Below are 25,427 nucleotides of genomic sequence, written 5' to 3' on the forward strand. Positions count from 1 at the left end.
TTTAACACCAGCTAGGATGCTATGCATAAGGCGCTGGAACGTGGCAGGAGCGTTGCACAGACCAAATGGCATAACCGTGTCCTGGAGAAAACTGTCAGGTGTTACAAAAGCGAATATCTCTGACGCTCGTGGAGTTAAAGGTACCTGCCAGTAACCTTTTAACAGGTCCATCTTTGTCACAAATTTCATAGAGCCGACCCGGTCTATGCACTCCTCCATCCTAGAAAGAGGAAACTAATCGGGTTTGGTGATGGAGTTTACCTTCCTGTAATCATGACAAAAACGAGCAGTGCTGTCAGGTTTTGGGACTAAGACACACACTCGTGCTGGGAACACCTAATCCATGCTCGAGCAAATAACTCACCTCTTGCTGCATCAGAGCCCTCTTTGTGGGATTGACAAGATACGCAAGTCGTTAGATTGGTTTATGGCCCTCCACGTCAATATCATGGCACAAAACAGAAGTCTGACTAGGATGATCAGAGAACAGCAACAAATTATTTTCAATCAGAGTAGTGACAGCCCGTCATCAGCAAGATAATACTCGAAAGGAGCGGAGGAAACGAGGACCACCCGTGCAGCAGGAGATGGCTTCGAGGCTCTTTCTCTAGAAACGTAATGCTTGAGCATATTAATATGACAAACACAAGATTGTTTTTTTCGATCTGGGGTCTGAACAATATAGTCGGTGTCACTGAGTTTCCTCTCCACTACATATGGACCGGCAAATCAGGACTGGAGACTTGATCCAGCTATGGAAAGCAATACCAGGACTTTGTCACCAGTTTGAAACTCTCTGAAAACAGACTTTTTATCATAACGACGTTTCATTTTTATCTGAGCCTGTGCCAAATTTTCACGGGCTAACTCACACACGTGATGGAGACGCTCATGGAAAGTACAGACATAATCCAGCACGTTGTGTTCGGGTTTTGGAGATTCGGACAGTATGGCCAAAAACAAGGTAACACGGGCTGAAGCCCAAGGACTCCTGTGTGGTTTCTCTCACAGCGAAAAGCAAAAGTGGAAGACCTTCTTCCCAGTCTCTGTTGCACTCTAAACAGTATTTGCGCAGCATAGATTTAAGTGTTTGATGGAAACTCTCTAATGCTCCTTGGGACTCAGGATGGTAGGGACTTGATTTTTTGTGTTTAATGTTGAGCTCTGCCATAACCTGTGAGAATACTTTAGACATAAAGTTGGTGCCTTGATCTGTTTGCAGGGTTTTCGGTAAACCAATGGTGGAAAAGAACTTAGTCAGCGCTTTCACAACAGGTTTTGCTTTAAGAGTGTGAAGAGGGATAGCCTCAGGATAACGTGTGGCCGCGCACATCACATTTAACATGTATTGGTATCCAGATTTAGTTTTTGGCAGGGGACCCACACAATCTAAAACTACATGTTCAAAAGGCTCCCTAAGCACAGGATTTGGATGTAAGGGCGCCGGCGGAATGGGTTTATTGTGTTTCCTACTAGTTGGCAGGTGTGACAAGAACGGCAATATCTGGTCACATCGGTTTTTAATTGGGGCCAAAAGAAATTATGCAGCACCCCATAGCGTGGCATCAGGATGGGCCTGACCTGGTCATTGACCCCACCAGGAAGAGAGCTAGACCGCTAGTTCTGCTCTGGATCAAAGTGGACACTAATGGAATCAGAGGGGGGTATTGAATATGGAGGGGGGGGGTTATATAGATGAGATTAACTACTTTAAGTTTATTACATTTTAGAAGGTAGACTACATATGATTCTACCCCTTACTTTCATTTTTCTGCCTATGTGGGGATGTAACAAATGTTCTGATTTAATCATGGCCAGGCTCAGACTGGCAATCTGGCAACTGTGTTGTTTATGATAAGGCAGGATTCATTTACAATGTCTCAATTATTACCTTGTATGTACATGCATGTATGTACTCTAATTATGCTGTGTCTGTAATGTTTTAGTTCTAAAAACACGTTTTATTGGCCAAGTATGTAGGCAAGGAATTTGACTCAGTTTTTTCTTTGCTCTGCTCTCAATATACAGACACACAAGTTGACATATACAGGTTAGACAAGGTAACAGACACTAATACACTAAAAACCTAAAAAGAAAAATACTATATACAGGCCTATGAATATAAAGTAATTTATATATATCTAAAAACACAACACTTATAGATAGGGGACAATAGACAATAGTGCAATGAACAGTGCAAAGGTGCAGAGATAAAGTGCAGAGAATATTGTTGAATCAGGTTGTTACAGACTTTATTTATATACAGAGAATGTCAATTGACACGTTGACAAAGTGAAATGTTCATCAGAGTGACAGCCTGGGGAAAGAATTTGTTCCTGTGAGTGGTTGTCTTGGCGTACAGTGCTCAGTAACTCCTACCAGATGGGAGAAGTTTGTCCGGGGTGTGATGGGTCTGCAGTGATGTTACCTGCCCGTTTCCTAACCCCGGACCGGTATAAGTCCTGGATGGAGGGCAGGTCCATGCTGATAATCCTCTTTGCAGATCTGATAGTCAGTTGCAGTCTGTTCCTGTTCTGTTTGGTGGCAGATCCAAACCAAACAGTCATGGATGTGTAGAGAACAGACTAGAACATGACCAGCAGCTCCTGAGGCAGGTTGAACTTCCTGAGATGGCGTAGAAAGGATATGCTCTGCTGGACCTTTTTCCTGACCTGTCTATGTGGGAGGTCCACTTCAGGTCCCGGGAGATTGTGGATCCAAGGAACCTGAAGGTGTCCACAGTACAGTGCTGTTGAGGATTGTGAGGGGGGGACAAAAGAGGAACTACACATAAGTAAAATACAAGAAAAGTCAAGCCATGTGTGTTTATTGGGCATCTGAATGTTAATTGGCTGTCTAACTTTGCACAATAAGGCAAGCATTCAAGGCATTTTGTGTTTTCAGTTCACTTCAAAAGTGACGTCAATTGGAATAAAGTTTATGTGTGTAGGCTGTGTGTTTATGAGTTTGTTATTTTCACTATTCAGAATCTCATTTTTGTTAGCTACTGAGTTGCAGACATTTAGCATTGAGCTTTACCATCATTATTATGAATGTTGTCAGGACTGTGTGCTTTAAACATTACTCAGGGCTAAAAGTAAAAAAAAAAAAGCTCCACCTTCTCCTTATTTTATTGTAAAGAAAATAATTTATTTAATTTTTTCCATTCACAGATTTGTTTCTTTTTTCATTCACAGATTTGAAAGCCCCCTGTAATTTGATATATTTCAAAGAACATTGCCGCTCCCTTAATTTTTACTTGTTGTAATTCATTTGTTATTTTAAAATAAAGTCATATCTCCATCTATATATTGATTTCTAAAGTTTGTAAATAGTTACTGTAAATATTTATTGAGTAATTCACTTTGAACGCTAGATAGTGCATATTGATTTGGGTAATGATACAGTCTGGTGATTAAAGGTCGCAGGTGAATCGGAAAAGTTGAGCATAAGAGGCGGCATTCAATTATTGGCACAAGAAACAGCAAATAACAATCCCAGTCACTTACCATTGGCATCTCATCTTCACAGTAATAATTTTTTGTCCATATCATCATCATCATTCTGCAATAAACGGAAATTTATTTTAATTTGACATTTATGTTTTTGGATACGAGTCAAGACCCTCCTTCACCTATGCTTGTGTCTAAATTTGAACTATGGAATTACATTGATAGTCTCAATGATATCACCAAGTATTATGAACAATATCGTCATAATGCTATTATTCTTTATTTATATTCTGATTTTATATATTGTTATATAATGTAGCCAATAATAATTTAACACACAATACTTTACAGACATACATGGTCACATTTTTTTCTTCTCCCCTCCCTCTCTTCTTAAAGAAAGCCTCACTCTTGTGCAGTATTCATTTGGCTGTAGGAAAGGGGAATTTCAAGAAAACCAGCCTTCCTTTTTTCACTATAGACAACAACAAACCCTAAACACACAACTATTTTCCTCTGACCTACATACATAACATACATTTAAAGATGCACGGTCACAGCTACACTCATAACTTTACACAATGCTAACGTGCGTACTTTATTTCACAAAAACAGTACACAATATTCTGTGTGCCTATATTTTAATTTCACTACTGCTACTTTCAGCTACTGCTTTGGGCAAGAATGTAACACTCATTCATTCCTTTTGTCTGACCTGAGTTATTCGTTTTGATACAAATCTGAAATGAAAATTGTTTTCCCGCAGTAGAGTTTATTCTTGAGAGTAGTTTACAGCCGAGCAACGCTGCTAATTTAGAATTTTTTATTTTTTTTTCAATTGACATTTATGTAACACTGATAAGCAATGTCCTAGTGGGTCTAATGATAGTGGAATGGTTGTGTGCTTTAAATGTCAAATGGACTTGCAGGTTGAAAAGGGTTTAGAAGTTAAATCTTTTGCCAGTGGTATTGGGTGGATCTGTGATGACACTAAAGCAATGGAGGCTTTTTACATCTGCATTCAGTCTGGATCAGTCAGCGTCTGACAGCCATGTGCACATTAAAGAAGTACTTGCACTATTGTAAGGCTATAATGCAATATATCTTTTGATAAGGCTTCATTAAAGGCCGACTGAATTAAATATGATTTCTCAGTTGTTGTTTGTGAAAGCAACATTCAAAGATAACAAATCCTCTCAGCTTAGCAAGTGAGAGGATAAGCAGCATCAGGTAAGGACAGTGAATAAGTAAGTGAAGTGCAACAAAGCAGTAAAACAATGAAATAAACCTTGTTTTACTGCTTTTGAATTTTAATGTGCAAATAGAAACACCCACACCTTAGCAGATCTTTTGCAATTCCAGCCGAAGCCACAATGTATTGTGTTCGCTGTGGCCTCTCCTACAGTCAAAAGACAGACCCAGCAATGCATCATGGTTAACAAGGATAACATGAAGGATACCAAATAGATACACTTGTGGAGAATAATAGTGATGCTTTTGCTGTACATTGCCCAGATACGTTCAGATCTATTGCTTCACATTTTTTCCTGATAACAACACAGGCACTTACTCTTTTGATCTTCATTCTCACATAAAAGACCTCACAGTAGCACTTGACCAAAATGTTATTTATTAATATAGGCAATGTACCACACACTAGAAAAAGATACCTGTTTAATACTAGATTTTTTTTCTTTCATTTTCATAAAATATAACCCTCTTGAGTCCTGATCCAAAATCAGAGTTGCTTTTTTCTGTCCATCCATGCCTCTTTAGAGTTGTGCGTATAAAGTAGGAGGAAATACATGATTTTCAGACGCATTGGTCTGACTGATGCACCACTTTTCATGGATGCTTTATTAGGGTGATGAGGGCTCCCCTTATATATGCTCCCAAGCAAGTTTGCCAGAGCTGATCCTGGGTTAGTACTAGTATGAAAAAGAGGTCCCATTAATACAGGTCCCAGTCAGTTGACACAAACAGGTGATTTCATTCACACATATAAAATAGTGATTTTTGTTTTATTGATGTATCTCAACAGACTAAGACACTTATAAAGTGTAGTAGAAATATCAGAAGTGAGAAGAGTTTACTGCAGTGGGGGCCAAGCTTTTCAATTCAGTCAGTCCGTAGATAGAAAAGATCAGTAGATTGATAACTAGCTACATATATCTAATGCTAAAATACTACAGAAATTTCAATGTCCTGTATGAGCTTATGTATTAAATCAGCAGAGAAAGAACTGGACCATAGGATAATGGCCCTTCTGCTGTTTTTTTTTAATGTCACTGTAGGCAAATTGATTTGCAATTACAAACCTCTGGACAGAATACAAATATGTCAAGAGGATTTATGAATATGTTATTCTAGTTATAAACTCATTTAGTGCTTGAACTGACTGAACTGGAACCAGATTGACTCCGGAATTGCTCATGGCCATACTTTACATTCTATATATAACTGTATGAAAATAGAAACATTAATTAGATACATCTTACATAAAAAGCAATTTTCTGAACATACAAATACTGGGAAAAAAGTGTATATGTGTGTTGAGGAAGAAGATGGAGAGAAAAGGTAGATGATTGTTCTACATAGCCAAACAGCTTCAAAAAACAAAAACAAACAAACAAACAAAAAAACTTCCTACACTGTTGTTATCCTCCATCACTTTACTTATTTTTTTTTTCTTGTGTGTACTTGTGTGTCCGTATGCTTCCATACATGCCATCAACTTTACATGGTTGAGGAGGGGATATGGGACTCCATCAAAAGACATAAACAACCACACTGGAACATCCATTTTTCAACACTACTCCCTGTGCAGTATCAGAGAGTATAGATATAGAAATATAACTTAATTTACACCTGTGATCATTACCAGCTGGGCATAAGGGAATGCACCCTTGGGCCTTGCATAGAGCAGGAGTCAGGACATCAGAAAAAACTGAAGCTTTCATCATTTTATTTACTGGAACGGAATGACTCTAATGTAGAATTAGTTTACATCTGTAGTGTTGTCTGATTGGGTGGACATCCTACTGCCTGCCTTCAAAGGGCAGTAGGACAGTAGCACAGTCCACCCCCTCCGTACATCATGATCAGGGTCAAACTTAAACAGTGGGTCTGCTCCATTTCAGTGCACCAGAAGGTTAAATTAAAATATTTACATACATCTTACATGACCATGTTAGATCCCAGACAAGAGAAGGCAAAGTAAATCCTCTTACTCCCAAGTGAAAGCTTTTGAATCTTTACTCTCCAGAATCTCAAAGCAAGAGGCCTAAAGGAACTAAAGAGTATGAGATCAAAAATCTCCTCTAAAATAAAAAAAAGTGTTGGTAGTATCATTAGGGCTCTTCCCTAATATGTACGCAATGCTGTTTTACAAACTGGACACATATCTGAAAAAAGCAAAAGATTACCTATTGGTCAGGAAAATGTATTAATGTATATGTGGTTTCTATTTTTTACAAACATTCACATGATTAGGATCTAAATAAGGATGGAAACATTTTCAATGATGCTGTTGTTTTGGTTGCCCTGCACCTATGTGATGTGTGTATGACTATCCTCCTTCAAATACAACTAATATATGACAACAGACATAGAACTATAAAACGGTGGCACTGTTTAATGGTCACCTTTTTATAGTTATTTGTTGATTTATGCAAAATTCCTTTCTTCAGGATACTAAAGAAGTCTAAGAGAATGCACTTGACATAAGTAAAGAGAAGCTTTCTGTCATTTGATTCTTGCATGGGTTATCATAAACTACTCTGTGAATAATGGCAGTTGAAATTAGTGTAAAAAGTGAACTTCATGTAGGAAGTACCAGTGATTGTATCATTAATGAAAATTCATTAATTAGGTATTTTTAAATTAAGACATTTCCAACATTGGTGCGTAACAATTTACCACAAAAGAGGATAAAGTGTTTGACCCTCTAAATTTCCTTTCAGATGACACCAAGACCCTATTCTTACTAATTATTCCTTTTAATGTTACAACATATTTCAGGCCCATGGCAACAGGGATTTAACCTTAGTCCACTTGTTAACATCTGGCCTATGTATTGCCAAGTTGCCTACATATTTCTGGTTGACTACCGGGGTCAGCCCTACACATGGGTCTGTATGTGACTAATCTCTATTTACAGATTCTACATAGTAGAATAGTCTCCATAGTAGAATCTGTAGGCAGAGACGTGGATTTCCGGGAAGGCAAGTGTTCTGGTTTTTGTTGGAACCACCCTTGTAGTCCGAGTAATATTGACCAATCACGTATCAGCAGGCTGCGTCGTATGCAAGAAAAACAGTCTGTGAAAAGAGCAAAAGCAGGCGGAAGGTAATCCACCGTAATGCCATACTGGCTCCCATCAGCGTGATCTGACGACAATTTAGCTTCTTATTAATCTCTATAAACAGACATCTGCATGTAAGTTCAGCTAACAATCCATTCTAGATCTAAAATTTAACTTGAGATCAAGTCCCTTGACGCTGTATCACAAAAGCCTTTCAGCGTTCAGATTTCCCGACCTCCTCGAATGCATGAGATCGATCTGACCTCCGTTCAACAAACGAGCATTTTAAAAGTTTTCTTCTCCTCTGAGGACAGACCTGACAAGGCTTGAATTTGTACTTTTTACAAATCTGTAACATGATGTTGAAAAATTTAAATATAAGACCCATTAATAACAAATAAATCTTTCTCTTTCTGTAACAATGCAGCACACGGAAAAGGAAGTCTTGACGGGAAGTTGTTTATCACTTACCGCCCGGCAAGTTCACTGGTGTCCCCAGAGGCTATAACGTCTCAGACTATAGCCAATGGGATCTGAGATTGGTATGCGACTGACTGACTGACTGACTGACTGAGTACGACGGAGTATTAGGGCCACTTTTGAGGAAAATAAAAATCTCTTCTCGCGAGGTACATGTATGCTATGCTTCCATGCTACCAGGTGTGTTCATACAGCTCCGGCTCAGTGGCTGGCTGCTCTTCTGATATTTATAATATTTAGGCTAACAGTCTAAACAGTCTAAAATAACGACTTTATTCTCGTAATATTACGACTTTATTCTCTTAATATAACAACTTTATTCTCGTAATGTTACAAATTTATTCTCGTTTTTTTTATGACTTTATTCTCATATTTGTACGACTTTATTCTCATATTTTTACGACTTTCTTCTCTTATGATTTTTTTCTTGTAAAATTACAACTTTATTCTCGTAAAAATTACAACTTTATTCTTGTAATATTACGTCTTCTTTCGTAATCGCTCTCTTTTTTTTGTGACCCTAATACTCCGGCGTAAGTGAGTGAGTGAGTGACAGTACTTTCAGAGCAAAATAAAGTAAAAAAAAACAAAAACGGCCCGGGAAACAAAAACGCATCAGCTAATCACCGCTGGATTAGCTGTCAGTCTGCTTTAACAGCTGTTTGTGTCTGCACACATGTGCACTATATTCATTCTAATAAAACACACGGTAACAGTGTTTTCTCTCTGTAACCTGTTACCTGTTTAACAAACACCTGCACATGAAGAACAGGCTGCACTCTGTGTTCCTACTGCAGAGCCTTACGGACATTTCTTACCAGCACTATGTCTTTATATTATTTGTTCATTATTTACATTTTGATCAATGATAATCTGATCTAAATTCATTATTATTTAATAAGCCCAAATACTGTCTGTTCATGAACTATGAAAATTATTTATTAGGCTAAAAGTTTCAGGGTAAATAGAAATCAGGTCACGCTGATCAAACCCGACCACACTGATGATCACTCTCACACGTAAAAAGCGTTACCTGCTGACAGAGAGACTCTCCTGCTCCCTCTGAATTAATTAATTCATCCGTAATAATAGTTAGCAGGGGAATAACTGATCATGACAAGAGGTCTCTTTTTTTAGATTAAATTTAATAGAAATGAATCTGTTTTTGCTGCTTTTGATTTTTAGTCGATTAACTTCTTTTTACTCAGATGTTGACTCAGAAAACAAATCAAATCTGCAGTTATTCACTGCATTTTATATATCTTATGACAAGTTATGATCAATATTTCATTCGGTGATGTTGTGAAGTTTCACATCAGTCCAATCTGCTGCAGCGTCCAATCACTAACTGATATCTAATAAGGGGGCGTTCGGCCAGTAAAAGACTTGCGTGGAGGCTGCTCTCGTGTATCCTCGCTTATCGCTCCTCTGAATTCCCTCCTCTCTCCTTGATCCTTCATCTCCCGAGCAGTGATAAGAGCTTTAAGACTTTTACCTTAACCCTCAATATGGCGGCTCCGGAACTACTTCCAGTTCGAGCGAGGAGCGTGGATATATCAAATAAGAGCCACGAGAAGCAGCCCATGCCTGTGACTTTACTACAGGAAGAGATGTTAATATTGCTGTCAGAGAGCAATAGGAGTCATCACAATTCATTTTCACTGCGTATTTTGAGAACCACTCACGGCTTGTGGTAAAAATAGGCAAGCCTCCTATTCTCTTCATTTTCGCCGCGTAAATTGCGCGAGACACGTGCGGCAGCATTGTAAAGACTGATCTGTCTCCATGCATATCAAATGAAAATTGACACTTCCCGCAGCCACGCATCCAGTGTTGCCCACAAAAGCGCACATTGACTTGATGCGGGATTTGACCTCGTCTTTTGTATGAGCCCACCCTAGTAGAACAGGCTGAAAAATGCCCCGATAAACATGTTCAGTCTGTTGGAAGGCACTAGTCCTCTGGACATAACCTCCATAAAACCGTGAAAATTAAGAGGACCTGGAGTTTTTTTTTCAGACCAAGGCTAGCTGTTTACAGTCTTTGTGTAAAGGTATGTGAGCTGTGCCACTGATAGCTTTGTAATGAGCATACAGATAAGAAATTTGTATTAATATTCTCAACTGGCTTTCAGCAAAAGAAGGGAATACTGTGTTTATTCATATAAAAGGATATATTCAAATAATGTGTGAGGCAAAGTGGAACTCCTTATAAGGCTCTCATTGCCTTAATGGCATTAGTTCTGGAGAAATGGTCTGTAAACCAACTTAATCAAGACAAAAGGGTAAACATAAAGGAAATGTTGAGTATGAATTAACTGGGGAACAGGGGAAATTAAAAACCTGTCTCTAACATAAGTTTGCCCTAACAAAGGTCTCTGTCACTGCTCAGGCCACTGTTTACAGATGCATGCTTCCCAAAATGTCAACATTTTCCTTGAAGTTACAATAATCCATAGGCCCTGTTAGTAATAAAAAAAAATACTGTGTAAATCAGAATACAAAAGTGTAAAATTAAAAAAAATGTTTTCAGATTTCTGTTGTCAGAACAGCACTGCTGTAAACTAAGGAAACCAACACTGTTGTAACCTTAATCTGGTCATTCATGTATTATGCCCATGGAGGAGATTAGAATGTCTAGGTTTGGATTGGTATGTTTTTATGCAGTTCTAAGATATTTTGTGTTCAAGAATGTAACCCAGCATTCATTTTAAAACAACAACATCTCCTTGTCATCATCTGTAAACTGCATCAAATGGTTATAAAGCATCATGAACAAAAGCTCACTGATATACACAAGATTTTACCAGGCAAAATCTGCCCATGGCACTAACTTATATTCAACCATTAACATTAATGTGTGTGCTTGACTTGCTGTGAAAATACAACTAATTCTAATAATAATATTAAGAAGAAGACATTTTTACATTATTAGAAAGTATAACTAAATCTAGGTTACAACCAAAACTAGTGCTACAGATGAATGGTGTTAGCTTCAAACATCTACAGTAGTAGTGTTCTGGGTTTGTCACATCAAATAGTAAGCAGCTCAGCATGGGGTGGATAATAATAATAATAAGGATGAGGTAATAAAGATGGTAGGGGAACTCTGAAGCTGCTTCTTTCTGTGCCACACCCTTTCTACAGAAGGCACTATGGTCGCTTAACCATTTCAACAATCAAGATTCAGCAATGCACACCCTTCCCAGAACATCACTGAAATTAAAGCAATCTGTCTGGTGTTGTTTTTTTTGAGATTCATAAAAGGGAAAAATCCATTCATGGTTTTGATGCTGGCAGGTACTACTGCTGAGCTCTACTGCTGAGCGATTTATTCACCGGGAGTACCACTGCTCAAAGCCTCATGGCCTACACTGTGCACATTTATACTTTTTCCTCATACCACTCGAGAGGCAGCAAATCTTTCACTATTCCCACAGAGTGGATCCACCTTGTTTCCCCCACCAAACTTTTGACCTTTAATCATGAGCCACAGTACAAAGTGGTGGGGACTCTGGCTGTTTCAGCAGGGCCCATGGATCACAGCCCGAGAAAGACTAGAGGTAGAGGTAGCTGACCCAGTAGACTATGTTGAAGAGCAAGAAGGAGGTGGGGAAGAAAACCCGGGAGTAGGAATCCAGCTCACGAATGTTGACATGGATCCGTCCTTTTTTCCAGCCACCTTCTTTACACTCCTCATAACAGCAGAAGAAGCTTGTGCAGTCTTTCCCATCCAGGCACTCGTACAGGCAGTTGTCTTCATACTCGTGCCATAACAGGGAGTTGCCCATGGGCATAATGGACTGAGGGGTATGACCCATGTTGAAAGATGAGTAGGCCTGTATTGGAATACACAGAAAGAGCATTATGATGGAAGGATTGACAGCTAAACCTAATGTAATGTTTTTGCAACTTAAGAACATGTTGCTTCTTCTACTTCCAAATATCTTCACTTTTGACGATCTGGAGTTTTTACTATAGATGGAATGTGCACACTGACCTCCATCCACCCTCAGCATATGACATTTAAAGGTATCTCCTTGACATTAGAAGTGTGCATCAAACTGCTCCCATCCCAGGCTCTACCACCCCCTTCCACCTTTTGCTAATCCATTTGTATAGATAAGTTGTTTGAAATTACATCTAAGTTTGTTTGAAAAAAGACTCCCCAAAAATGTATTACTTAAACAAGAGTTTGATGTTGTAGCATCATGTACATCTTTTAAAAAAACGTTGTATTGTAAAGTAAAGGACACGCAACTCCTATCTGAAAGAAATTAAACAAATCCAATTTTGTCAATAATCAGTCTCTTCTCTGGGTTGCAAGATTTGAATACATTGACTGCTTAGTTTCTGCTTGATACTGATGTAGACAGACAACAACTTTGTCAATAAATTAAGCCCTTTTATTTATAATAAAATGATAACCAATGAATGAATAAATAATGGAGTGAATGCGGCAATTACAGACACATGATTTTTGAAAAAAGATGAACAAAAGAAAATAGTATGAAGCGTCAAAGAGAAGTGTAAGAATAGCCTTTGGACATTGAAAAGTAAGTGGCTTAATCAGCTATCAAAGGGGTTAAAAGCTATTAGAGGCGGTTTCCGGCACCTATGTAACAGTCACATCTTTTGCTTTGTTTTGTAATTAATAATTTCTCATGTGGTGCATCCAAATACTTCAATTGCAAGGTTTTTTTCCCCCCACATATTTTGTAACCACATACTGTACATATAGTATATTCTAACCACTATCAACAGTGATTATCAATACAGAACATTTCTACTGAAGCACAACCAGATAGAGAAAACGCATGATATTCCATGAGATTCCTAAATGATTATCTCTTCTTAAGTTAACTTTCAACAATGGTCACTGAAATAGAACTTGTTTAACTATGGCAGTGTAATTCTTGATATCATAAAAGACACATTGACAGCGGCCACTTGATGGCAGTGTGATTACATGGTAGATATAGCATTATAATTATTCTGTCACAGTTTCATCAACAGTATCAAGCAAAACTAGGAATCAAAACAAATTCATGGGAAACACAGGCTTGGTAAAATAAGCATGTTAACAAGATTGTGTTTCCCAATTAATTTGTTTCATTCAGTAAGCTTTACTGAATGGCTTGACCACTACCTTCTCTAATTCAGACTTGATCCAGAAAGATCCTAAATGTAGATTCACCCTCAAGGGTGTTGCCAAATGTACAACCTAATGTTGTTGTCTGAGTGGAAAGGGAGGGGGGGGGGGGTGTAACACTGTGTGGGGTTGTGGTATGTGTATGTGTTTGTGTGTGTGAGACAGATGGTGAGAGAGGGAGAGAGTTCTCTGTCCTTTGTTTCAAAGCGGTGATAACCCCGCTTTATGTTGTGTTTTGCACCCTGCTATTAATTTGGTTTTCTTGTCAGAAGATCTCTCTCTGAGTGCTGTGGAGCCAAAGTCCTGGGCTGGAGAGTGTCAGTTTATCAAATTTAGAACCAAAGTCAATCCTAGTTTGTAAGAGAAGTCTATTTGCAAACCTGCCTCATAATAAAAGTCCATTCTGTGGGAATTTAATGTGGTCTGACACTTAGGGATCCCAACATGTCCTCGCTACAATGTTAATCCATGGGACCAAGTTTGAGGGGGTGGCTGTGGTTCAGAGATAGTGTCTTCTCTTCTTATCCATCTTTGATACCCGGCCCTTTGGTCCTCATGTCCAAGTGTCTTTGGGCATGTAGGGTCTATAGTGCCTTCCTAATACTTTTAGCATTTTGAGCTGCTAGGGTACAAAAATATAAAAAGGACATTTTTGAAACAGGAACAATCTGCAAAAAATTTTTCAGGCTAGATGTTGTCCAGTTCTGAAGAGATCTACATGCTAATATTGAAGTGTGGTGGTGGCGGAAGTTTAGATATGACTAACAGCAACATTATGTAAAACTAGGGTGCGATCTCTAGTCCTACAAAATGGATACAGTCGGTTATTTTTATCTTGTCCAGGCATTGTCCGGTCATCATGAAAATTGTCAATACTTACCAACCAAACTAACTTATTCATCGACTGACCTCCTCTGAACACAATGTGGCTGCCATTCCCCCATATGCGCAAGGTTTGAGGGCCTGTTCAACCTTGCTTGCAACTCTATGTACTTTTTTATAACCTATAATGGTGCTACTCAATCAATAAAATTAAATAAGCTACTGTTTGAATGTTATTGTTGAACAGTTGTACATGCTTACACTCACTGAGACTTTTAACAAAAAAATCTAGTCTTAAATTTCTTTCAAGGTTCAGTGCTATTTGTTTGAGTACCAGAGCACAACTATGGTGGTTAAGCTGTCTCTTGTTTCGAAGATTATCTCTCCACTGTTCCTAGAGTGTCAAGTTTACGTACATTAGTCATCTAAAACAGACAAAAGTAAGACTGACTTTTTGAGTAGTTTCATTATTTTACGAGTTCTACGTGGCCAAACATCTAGCTATGGCAATACCATATGTTATAGACCTATATGGCAAGACACTGAACATAAAATAACTCCCCAAATGTCATATGAATTGGATTAGATGCGGATGGGCAGGTTGGTACCCTGTTTGGCAGCCTCCACCATCCTTTTTCATGCTAGTGTGCAAGTTTTAGTGAGACAGTAGTCTAACATGGGTTGGGAATATAACCATGGAGCTAACCTCATTTGTTTTATTATCTTCTGAATAAAAGAAGAGTACTAGTATATAAGAAATAGATTATTTTCATCATTGTGGCAGCCCTATTCTCTCACAATGCCTTTTTGCTGCAATGCATTGTGTCCATGAAAGTTAAGTAAGTAAATTGTAAGACTTCTATTGAATTGTACTGTACAAATACACACAAAAAAAGAAATCTAAAAAAAAAAAAAAAAACAGGAGGTAGGGTGGACCAGTGGTAAGCACTGTTGCTCCTGTTTGCATGTTCTCCAAGTGCCTGGGTTCTTGGGTTCACTCCAGGTACTCAAACTTCCTCCCACAGTCAAAAGACATGCTCGTCAGGTTAATTGATGACCCTAAATGTGAGTGTAAGTTTTTTGTATATGTCTGTGTCAGCCCTGTGATTGACTGGCGGCCAGTGCAGGGTGTACCCCCACTTCTCGCCCAATGGCAGCTGGGAACGGCTCCAGCACCCTACGACCCTGAATAGGGGAAGTGGTTAAGATAATGGTCAGATGGACAAAAAAACAAAATGGGCCCTGCAGTGCACAAAGTATTGGTAATTCAATATGTCACAGTAAAAAGTTTTAAAAAGTCCAAGTTCTCTCTGGAAATTGGATTTTGAAATAAATGAACTACAGCACAACATGTATTAAAAATATGAAATAAAACTTGATTTCTAAAAGCCTATCAACAACTAATACAAGAATAATTGCTTCATGTTTCACGCCTTTTAAAGTCAACTATAGCCTGAATTTTGGGAACAATAATGCTGAATAAGTACCTCCTGAGAAAATAATCAATCAATCAATCAAATTTTATTTGTATAGCGCCAAATCATAACCAGAGTTATCTCGAGACACTTTACAGAAAGAGCAGGTCTAGACCGACTCTTTGTTAAGTTATTTAAAGAGAGGCCCAACATGAATCCACCATGAGTAGCACTTAGCAATTCGGCACATTGGCAAGGAAAAACTTCCTTTAATAATAATATGACTTCCTCCCTGATGTCTACAAAATCACAAGAGACAGCCTAATTTCGGTACAGTTTTTCGAAGTGGAGGAGGAGTAGGAGGATGGAGTTGGAGTAAAATTTGTCTTGTGAAGTAAGAGTTGACCGAGTGGGTGGCACAAAGGGGCCACGTGGATAGAAGGGATGGAAATATGAGGCTTCCCTACAGACCAACAAAAATGCCAGAAAATGCAGAGGAGGGGACTGCATGTAACAAAACGTAATTGTTCAGCCTGAGCTGACAGCCTTTTTGGCCCTGAGACACATTCAGCAAACCTTTTCTACACTGGGAGGAAATAATGAAGAGGGAGGGGATCTGTAGAAAGAGAAATGACAGCAGCACTGGCTGACTAAGTCTTAGTACATGTGTGCTGCCAGCATTAAAGCTTTCACGGCAGGTGCAGCCTTGAGAACACCCACACAGAGCATTGCGCTCTCTCCCAGGAGTGATTGCTAGAAAAGAAATGTTTTTAATTGCACTGAATTGTTTTTTTTTAAATATCTATCTATATCTATCTATCCAACAGGAGTGAGTCTTTTTTCATAACTTAATACCTACCTGATAGTTGAACAGGGTATATGACACCTTGACGTGAAGCCTATGTTGACACATTGCTCGTATTATGAAATGCAGTATATGACAGATTCTGATGAAAGCATGGAAGTGGATGTCAGATACAATATGTATAAACAGCTAATTCTGAGCTAATATACAGTATCAGCATTACTTACATATTGACCACAGGCTTACCCTTTTGTGTGGCTTGGCAGGAGGTCTGCGTACACTGTAGGAGTAGTAGTTGAGCATGGCATATTCAATCATGGCAGCAAAGACAAATAGGAAGCAGACTGTGACAAAAAGGTCCATGGCAGTCACGTAGGACACTCTTGGTAGTGAATTCCTGGCTACTGTGCTCAGGGTGGTCATGGTCAGCACTGTTGTGATACCTAGGAAGACAATACATATATGATGAATGAAGGAGCAATACTTAGCATAGAGAATTCACTGGGAGCACATGATTAATAGGTGGTCAGCACTTTAATAATGCATATGGGGTATTCTGGGTAGACTTTGTTTTGAATGCAGTGAAACAGAATAGTTACTACAACCAAGTTGTCAAATTGTTTTTTTCCTCTTTTCCTCATAATTTAAATGTCAGAAATCAGAAATCAAGTGGCAGGTTAAGAATCTCTGTTGTATAACGGAAACACATCGTAATCATGAGGCAAATCCTGACACCTAATCATGACCGAAACATGACTTGTCTTCAAAGAGGCTCAAACAGTATAGTCTGCAAGCATACGGTAAAAGGCTGGCCCTGTCCTATATTTCTGGGATAAGTGGGATAAATTCAGTAAAATTACAATCTCAGCCACAGTGAAAACTGTCATGATAGATAGAAATTATACTGTAAGCTGTAGTAAGGAGCAGAGTAGTAAGCCTGTCAGCTGAGAATTTTTGATACATTTCTAATTGAAACTTATTGAAATTTATTTGGTAATGTTGTCTGAATGGTAATATAATTATCAGTGACTTAAAAAGCAAGTCTCAGGGCAGCCTTAACTTTGATATTAAATCACTCTACTATACCATAACATACTATAACGCTAATGTAAATGGTAAAATGGTAAATGAATATATAGCGCTTTTCTGGTCTTTTGACCACACTAAGGGCTTTCACACTACAGGTCACATTCACCCTTTCACACTGACATTCACACACTGACGGCAGAGGCCGAAGTGCCAATCTCCAATCAGATCCATGCCCATTCATACCTGAAGGCTATGGGCCCTATTTACATGGTGGAAGGCGCACAGGCTAAAGCACATGGCGCTAAGTGATTAAGGGCTTGTCCAACCCACTTTTGCTAGTAAGACAGCGCACAATCTGGGCGCAAACCAAGGCGCAAGGCGCAAGGCGCAAAAAGGTTGGCTTAAGTCCCTGGATTATTCATAGGTGTGTTTTCGGCATAACATGAATCAAACCAATCAGAGTGTCAGCTCTCATTCACTTAAACAGCCAGGTGCGCCTGCAAGCAGGCATGGTGCTTTTTACATGCCGGATTTCAGTCATTGTTCTTACATAAACCAGGTTTGAACCGGCATATTTAACTTCTTTCTTTCCACTGTGTCCCTGCACATGCAGAAAAAAACATGTCACTGTACAATACCTAGGCACGTCTAGGCACAGATTGATGTTAAAGCCACTGAAGCAATCTCACTGCCAAAAGAAACGAAATGAAAGAAAAATTGATAGAGAACTGTGTACGTTTACGAACGAGGCACAGGCGCGTAACATTAATTATTTACATCTCCAGACAAACCGTCAGGATCGGACAGGATCTTAGGTTTATTAAAGTTCTGTGTGCATCATCAAACATCAAAGAGAGGTTGGGTGTAAATGTTCATTTACTTATTGTTGCTGCTGGATCACATGGCTGTATTCTCCAGTGTGTGCGTAACGGACAGTGTATTAATCCCAGTAAGCACCAACCGGGATTTCAACATTGAAATTTGGTTGAAAACAGGGAGAATCAGTTCTGAATGTCTAAAACCTAATTTCAACCAGTTATCGCTGGATTTAATCCAAGTCAACCCATTTAGCAAAAAAAATGTTGTTGGTGACTGTGATGCACTGCTCACTTATATAATCATTTTAGCCGCTTATAAGAGTTGAAAATTGCTGTTAATATGTGTGTGAATGTGAAATGAATCTTGTGACAGAAGCAGGTGAAATCTGGTCCAAACATAAACGTTTAGTCACCTTCTTCAAAAAGCCGGTGTCATAGTCGTCATTTAAATGTATTTTCCACGGAAAAATGCTCACTGGGGCATGATTGTCGGTGTGTGCGTGTGTGTGTATCTGTTTCTTTGTGTATTAGAGACAGCGTGCACCAGAATGAGTGTGCATGAGTCTCAGCAGTTTTTGGCCCGTGCATGGCTCGAGCAGGGATCTCCCTGAGGTGAGGCAGGTGTGTGTGGAGGCAGCGCTGAGCTTGTCCATGTCTTGTCCGGCACTTCTCACCAGATAGGTAACAAACTGAAAGCAGTATCAGGGGATCAAAAGCTTGCCGTCTCACAGTCCCATAAACGTTATTTCTCTGTATCTGCAAATACACAGCTTTTTCCTTATGAGTAGGAGCACTGCTGTGGGTCCCTGTGTGTGTAACAAGGAGAGACTTGTGTTGTGAACTTGCTGATGCATGCCCATGATGTTCCCTTTAAATAGCAGAGACGGATGGTGCCATAGCCTTTAGACCAAGTTTTTGTTGGTCTAAGGCGCAGTCACTAAACCACTTAGTGGTAGAGTAAAGTTGTATTACGTTACAATTTATCTTTAGATAATCTTTTCCCAACCTGAGTGACTGTCACTTTTTTTTAGATCTTGGGTACAGATCGTATTACCATGACAATTGCTACTAGTCTTAATCAAGTTGCTGGTGTCTTGACCATAAATGGCACCTTTAAAAGACATTGTCTTACCGCCTTTTTATAAAACAATTTTGTCCATTTATGGTATAAGTTTGCTTTTGGCAGTGATTTATGTCCATGAAGATGAAATAAAATATGTTTTAATTTGATAAAGTCTATTTTTCTGGATAATAGAAATATAAAATAAAAACATAAAAGATTTTTGAATACGCATCACTTCACGTTTTTCTACAACCAAAGCTGACCTGTATTAAGGATCAAGAAAACTGAGTATTTCCTGTATGTTTTATTTTTAAAAACAAACCTGGTATTGTGTAAAAAATTAAAACCAGTATAAACATTATCACCCTAGATGTCTGTTTTTCATTAAAACATCTGAACACTGTCAGAAAACGTAAGTGGAACATGAAACTTCCTACATAACTGGAACAACATAAAAGTTATAACATTAGTGTTCGTACTTTTTCTCCAACACTTTTTAAATGGTGGACTTGGGTTCATCAAGCCTGCTTTCCATGGTGATTTCTTCCTAAGTTCACTCCTCTCCTTCCTTCTGCAAAATCTATATGTTTACGTATAGAGACATTGTGGATCAGATGTTTTGTCTTATTGATCAATCCAACTTCAGGACCAAGAAGCTTCTCTGAGAAGCCTGCTTAAAATTGTATGCTAATAAAAGAAAACTTAGAATTGAAGACTCTTGAAACCTGTACCAGTCTGAGGGCACCTTGACTGTCTTCTAATATGGAAAAAGTCAGTACTATAACAAACTCCTGATGATGCTACTGCTGCACACCTTGGTGTCTGCTGCCTACAAGAGAGAGAGAGAGTGAAGCTGCCACATTGTGAAAGGTCCAGAAGGTCATGGACACACAGCCACCAATAATTTTGTTACACAGAAGTGACAGTGGTTTCATTCAAGGTGGGTTCCAAAAAGGAAAGACATGATAGAGACACCGGCATTATTCACTGCTTAGATTTGTTTGGACATCTAAATGATGCTGACAGTTATGTCCTGACTGATGCACAGACTGTGTTCATTAGTCAGCCTCTGGAGAGGTAAAGCTCTCATCAGTCAGGATGTCTCTTGATGGCAGTGATGAATGATGGAAATAAGACTGTGACAATTGCAAAGCTTGACCACTATAGTGAAATCTCACAATGAAGTGAAAATGTGTAATGGCCAGGTTTGGAAAGTACTGCATGTTAGCTACTTATCTATACTGGTGAGTAAGTCACTTTTGAAGGCAAATTAACTTTTCTTAAATGGTTATAAACTATTAAGAGCTGCTGTTATCAATATCAATAATTTCCCTGTCACACAGGTAAATAATCTAATTGGACATCATTTTAAACATGTGCCATTGTATCATCTATGCAGTTGGAGAAATAACTCCCCATGGTGTCTCACAGAAGAATATTGTGTTCTCTTGATGAAACGAAATCAATTCTTTCAAAAAGAGATGAACCCAGCGACATTAATGCCCACTGGGGACATCGATATCTTCTACTGTGACACACACACATCATTCTTGTAAGCTTGGTCCCTCTCATCCTCTCCTCTTTCTCTACATGTCACGTCTCACCCCTCCTCTCCCTCTATGTCCCTTTCTCTCTCCCTCTCTCTTTTCTGTCTCTTTCATCCTCATCTCCCACATGTCTTTCATGGCAGAGTGTGCCACTGTTTTTGCCTGTGGTTTCCATAGAGACGAGTTGCTCCCATCTATTTCGAGCTACCTCCTCTGGTCTAGTGCTCGTCTAGACTCTCTTTTCCCCACACTCATAAGATTTAAGTGCATAATTAGGTAAATGAACAACTTTCTGCTTCTCATACCTTAAACCTCAATGTCTTTGTCTTTATCTTGTACTGTACACTGTGTGTTTCAATAAAGGAGCAAGTACATCTTTGTATTTTTTTTACCAGAAGCTTCCAACCAGCTGCTCACAGTTTGGGCTGTTACTTCAAATCAAGGGCATGGCTTTTCTTTTCATGGTTTAATTTATTCTGTGGGAATTGTTGTTAAATGATACCCTAGCAACCAGGTGATTCTTTTCTGTTCATTGGTTCTGAACAACATAAAGTCTCACAGCTACAGAAAATAACGAACACTACATAGAGCTAAGAAAAATATGCAACATACATCCTCAGGGTACTAATGATGTGATCACAACAGCAAGACAGAACAGATTTTTTTTATTTAACATGCACTGAATGTACAAAATGAAATTTTAAAGTAATTGTGGCTTGCTTAAAACAATATTTTACTGTTGATTGGTTAAACTGTGTAACCACAATATGTTAACAAATATCAGATGTGACCTTGTAGCGGTTTGACCATATGCTGGGGTGCCAGTTAGGTTGCAGCCTAACAATACTGATTGGGTTTGTGAGTCAGTATCTTATTTTGTATAAAAGTCAACCGTACAAAGGTCCCAAAAATTAGAAATATGTATTAAGGACCCAAAATAGACACAATCAACAAGCAACATAGACACTCAATAAACAATAAAGCACACAAACAGTAAATTCAATTTAAATGGATTTTTATTGCTAAAAAAGGGACAAAAGAAACACGTTCCTTCCGGATGTTAAACAATCCAGTCCGGGATTTATTTTCACCAGTCCACAATCAACAACTCAAAACTGCTCATCCAAGTCAATCTTTGGCATTTTCAGTTAAATTTTAGTTCATTTCCAACAGAAAACAACATTGCAATTCAATGCGGAAAGTTGTTATGAAAGAAAAAAAGAAACAAACTAGGTTAAGCTCACGCATCTGACTAGAGTCCCGTGAGTCAAGTCTGGATTATACAGGCAGTGATTAGTCAGACTCCGTCACATCAGCCGCTGTAGTTCACTCCCAAGGACACAACTCCGTTGTCTTTAGATCCACAGACCTTAAAACGGATAAGCCAAATGGATAAGCCAAACGGATAAGCAAATGTGGCCCACAACGGACAAAACAACAAACGCCACACAGCTCCGATTAGACCAACATACCTCTTACTCGATGCAAGACGCTTCCTGACTCACGGCATCTTCCATTTCAGGATCACTGAATGAATGAGTTCCGTTCTGAGTGGAGGTGCGTCAATGACGGGCAGGGGGTGGGGGAAGCGAGCAAATATTATATCTTTTATGCAGTCATAATTTGATATCGCTTGGAACCCCTTGGAAAAACAGACATACGGGATGGCATTGTTATGGTCCTATTTACAAATCGGTGAAACCAAGCAAATCTTCATCCTCACTCTCCTCCTGGAAAAATTCCAATATACGTTTTCTTTGATTTCAGGCTCCTGGTGAAGATGGATCAACAGTAGAGTATGGAATTTCCTGTTTTGATGGTGTAGATAGAAATCCTTTGAATTCCTCCTCGTCACTTTCCTCTGCAAACAATTCCAAGAGGCGCTGACGTTGTTGTACCTCCACTTCCTCTGCGGTGGGGTAGCAGGGTTTCAGACTGGAGATGTGGAAAATTTTTCGGTTTCTCCAGAGTCTTCTAGCACCACTTTATAACTGACTGGGCCTTTTCGTTGAATTATCCTGTATGGTCCTGGCCATTTGGGAGCCAGTTTAGCTGCAAAGGATTTCTCTGCCTTTGACAGTGGGTGAGCATGCAGCCACACTCAAGCCTTTTCGTCAAACTCACACTCGTCTGTTCTTGTCATAATTTCTGCATTTCACTCAGCTGAGCAGTTTTAGCATATGGCAGTGTGTCCAACAGAGGCGGTCTCGGCAGCAACAGAGCTTCCAGTGGATCTCGCAGGGATCTGGATAGGTGTAGTTCGGCAGGGGACACTCCAGTGGACTCGTGAATAGCAGAATTAAGGGCAAACCGGAATTCAGGTAAGTGTTTATCCCATTGCTTGTGATTAGTTCCAACAAAGGATGCTATCATTGTTTTGAGAGTTTTGAGAGAATTTTTTTTTTTTGATGTTAAAATGGCCGATGAGTGAATGCTGGCGCAACTTGCTGCCACTGCTCGCCAGTAACTTTTTAACTTCCTAGACTTGTTCTATGGTTTTATGACCTAATCGGACCCTGCAATTGCCTTTACTGGAATACTTTTACGATTTGCCAGCACTACCGTCTGAGTGAGCCTTAACCAGCGTTAGCTCACCTGTCCTGTTCTGGCCTGAGCCTCACCTGGCGTTTGTCTGGACGTCGGCGCTGCCTGGGTCCTCATCCACAATGTGGGCCAGTAGGACATACATCTGCTACGTATGTCTCTGGCTCTTTCTACTGCCTGTTTACCTGCCAGTGACGGGCTTGCTTCAATACTCGGCTGCTGACCTGCTCCGGCTGTGCTGTCACCTGCTTGGCCCTGCGCCAGCGGCACTCCAGCGGCACTCCACCTCCACCCGGACATCACCTTCCAGCCCCGCCGGAGATACATCCACCGTGGGTCCCGGCGGAATTTCCTCCATAATAGCTCAACAGCAATAAAGTCCTTCTGGTCCAGCTCTTGACACCCTCCACGCTACACCAGTCGGGTTGTTGACCACAGCGTGTTAGCCCGCCTAGCTCGGTCGGCTAGCACCACCACCAGCTGCGACAACACCACACTCAATTTCGGTCTGCTCAACATCCGCTCACTGACAAGCAAGGGTCATCTCATCCAGGACCTCCTCACCGACCGTAAGCTTGACTTTCTTTGTTTAACCGAGACATGGCAACAGCCCAAGGACTTTTCCCGGCTGAATGAATCCACTAGGAGTGGATTTGTTTACATGTGTCAACCCTATGGCTCCGGTCGGCAGGGAGGTCTAGCGATAATTTACCGCGAGAAGTGGAAAGTCTTGTCGGTGTCTGTGCCCGTCTCCAGCTCATTCGAATCCACTGTCTGCGAGTTGTCTGGTCCCACTCCAACCATCATTGCTACTGTCTACTGCCCCCCTAAACCGAATAGTGACTTTTTAAATGACTTTGGTGCTTTCCTCACCCATCTAACCTCTCTCTCACCTAACATAATACTGCTGGGCGATTTCAATATCCACATGGACAGTATTAATCTACCTCTCACTAAAGACTTCACGTCCTGTTTAGAGAGTTTTGGATTTCGGCAGCACACCACTATTCCCACACACTCCAAAGGACACATTCTGGACTTGATCTGCTGCTCTGGTGTCCCCCCCCCTTGACCTTACAGCTGATGAACTCCCCATAACAGACCACTTTCTCCTCTCATTTACAGCGAAACTCACTCTCTCCATCTCCAAGATACCACGTCTCATTTCATTCCGGAATATAAAGAACATTAACCCTGCCACTCTCACTTCAAGTATCCACTCCTCCTGCCTCCCTGACATTCCCGATCTATCCACCCCTGACAATCTGGTTTCTCATTACAACGCTGGACTTCATAATATTCTCAACTCTCTCTCTGCAAGTGGATCCTCATGAAAACAGTGAAGGAGATGATGACTACATGCCTCAGGTGGTAAAGGGTTTTGTGGGATGTTTTTACCACTCTGTACTGCATATCCTCCAGGATAGTGAAACTGATGGATGAATTCACCACATCTCTCCTTTCTCTAGGATGAATTGGTATAGCTCTTGAATATGTGGATCTTCCTGCTGGGCCTTCCATATGACCTTGTCTGAGAGAGGAAGCTCTTTTGTTTGGGAGTTTTTTTGGTGAGATAGCATAGTTGGACAGATTGGGTGTTATAGAGTCCGGGTGTCTCGCCTGGGACTTGTGACAGAGCATCAGGAAGAGTATTATATTTCCCTTTCCTGTACTACAGCAACGGTGAACTCCTGCAGCCGCAGGGCCCAATGGATCAATCTTGTGTTGGGTTTTTTGTGTTTTGAAAACCCAAACGAGTGAAGAGTGGTCAGTGACAACAGTAAAGAATCTTCCTTCAAGGTAATATCTCCACTTTTCCATGGCCCATACAACAGCCAGGCACTCAAATTCTGTGGTGGAATAGTTTTTCTGCTTTGTTTAAGCTCCAACTTGCGAAGACCAACACTTCCTCTGAGCCTAACCCTGTCAACTGCTCCTAGGCCAATTTCACTGGCATCTGCATGTACCACAAAAGTTAGTTGTAAATTAGGATAACCA

At 39.9% G+C, this 25,427-nt stretch overlaps 1 protein-coding gene and 1 long non-coding RNA gene across 2 annotated transcripts in view; both read right to left on the bottom strand.

The window, feature by feature from the left end:
* Window positions 1–2,250: 2,250 nt before the first annotated feature.
* On the bottom strand, window positions 2,251–9,574 carry LOC138603386 (uncharacterized). The gene is made up of 3 exons (XR_011309241.1): window positions 4,790–9,574; window positions 3,510–3,564; window positions 2,251–2,749 (listed from the first exon to the last, which is right to left on the bottom strand). It is a non-coding gene; the product is annotated as an uncharacterized lncRNA (long non-coding RNA).
* A 2,217-nt stretch (window positions 9,575–11,791) lies between these two features.
* LOC138603385 (gamma-aminobutyric acid receptor subunit gamma-3-like) overlaps window positions 11,792–25,427 on the bottom strand; it is a 147,834-nt gene continuing 134,198 nt past the window's right edge. Inside the window, exons 9-10 of the mRNA XM_069675135.1 lie at window positions 16,675–16,871; window positions 11,792–12,073 (exon numbers count right to left, since the gene is read on the bottom strand). Of these exons, the coding sequence (XP_069531236.1) occupies window positions 11,792–12,073; window positions 16,675–16,871 (479 nt within the window). The remainder of the gene's footprint in view (window positions 12,074–16,674; window positions 16,872–25,427) is intronic.

This window comes from Semicossyphus pulcher, unplaced genomic scaffold (genome assembly GCF_022749685.1).
Source record: "Semicossyphus pulcher isolate SPU_LCO1_2020_fin unplaced genomic scaffold, fSemPul1.0.p SCAF_24, whole genome shotgun sequence".
NCBI classification, from domain to species: Eukaryota; Metazoa; Chordata; class Actinopteri; order Labriformes; family Labridae; genus Semicossyphus; species Semicossyphus pulcher.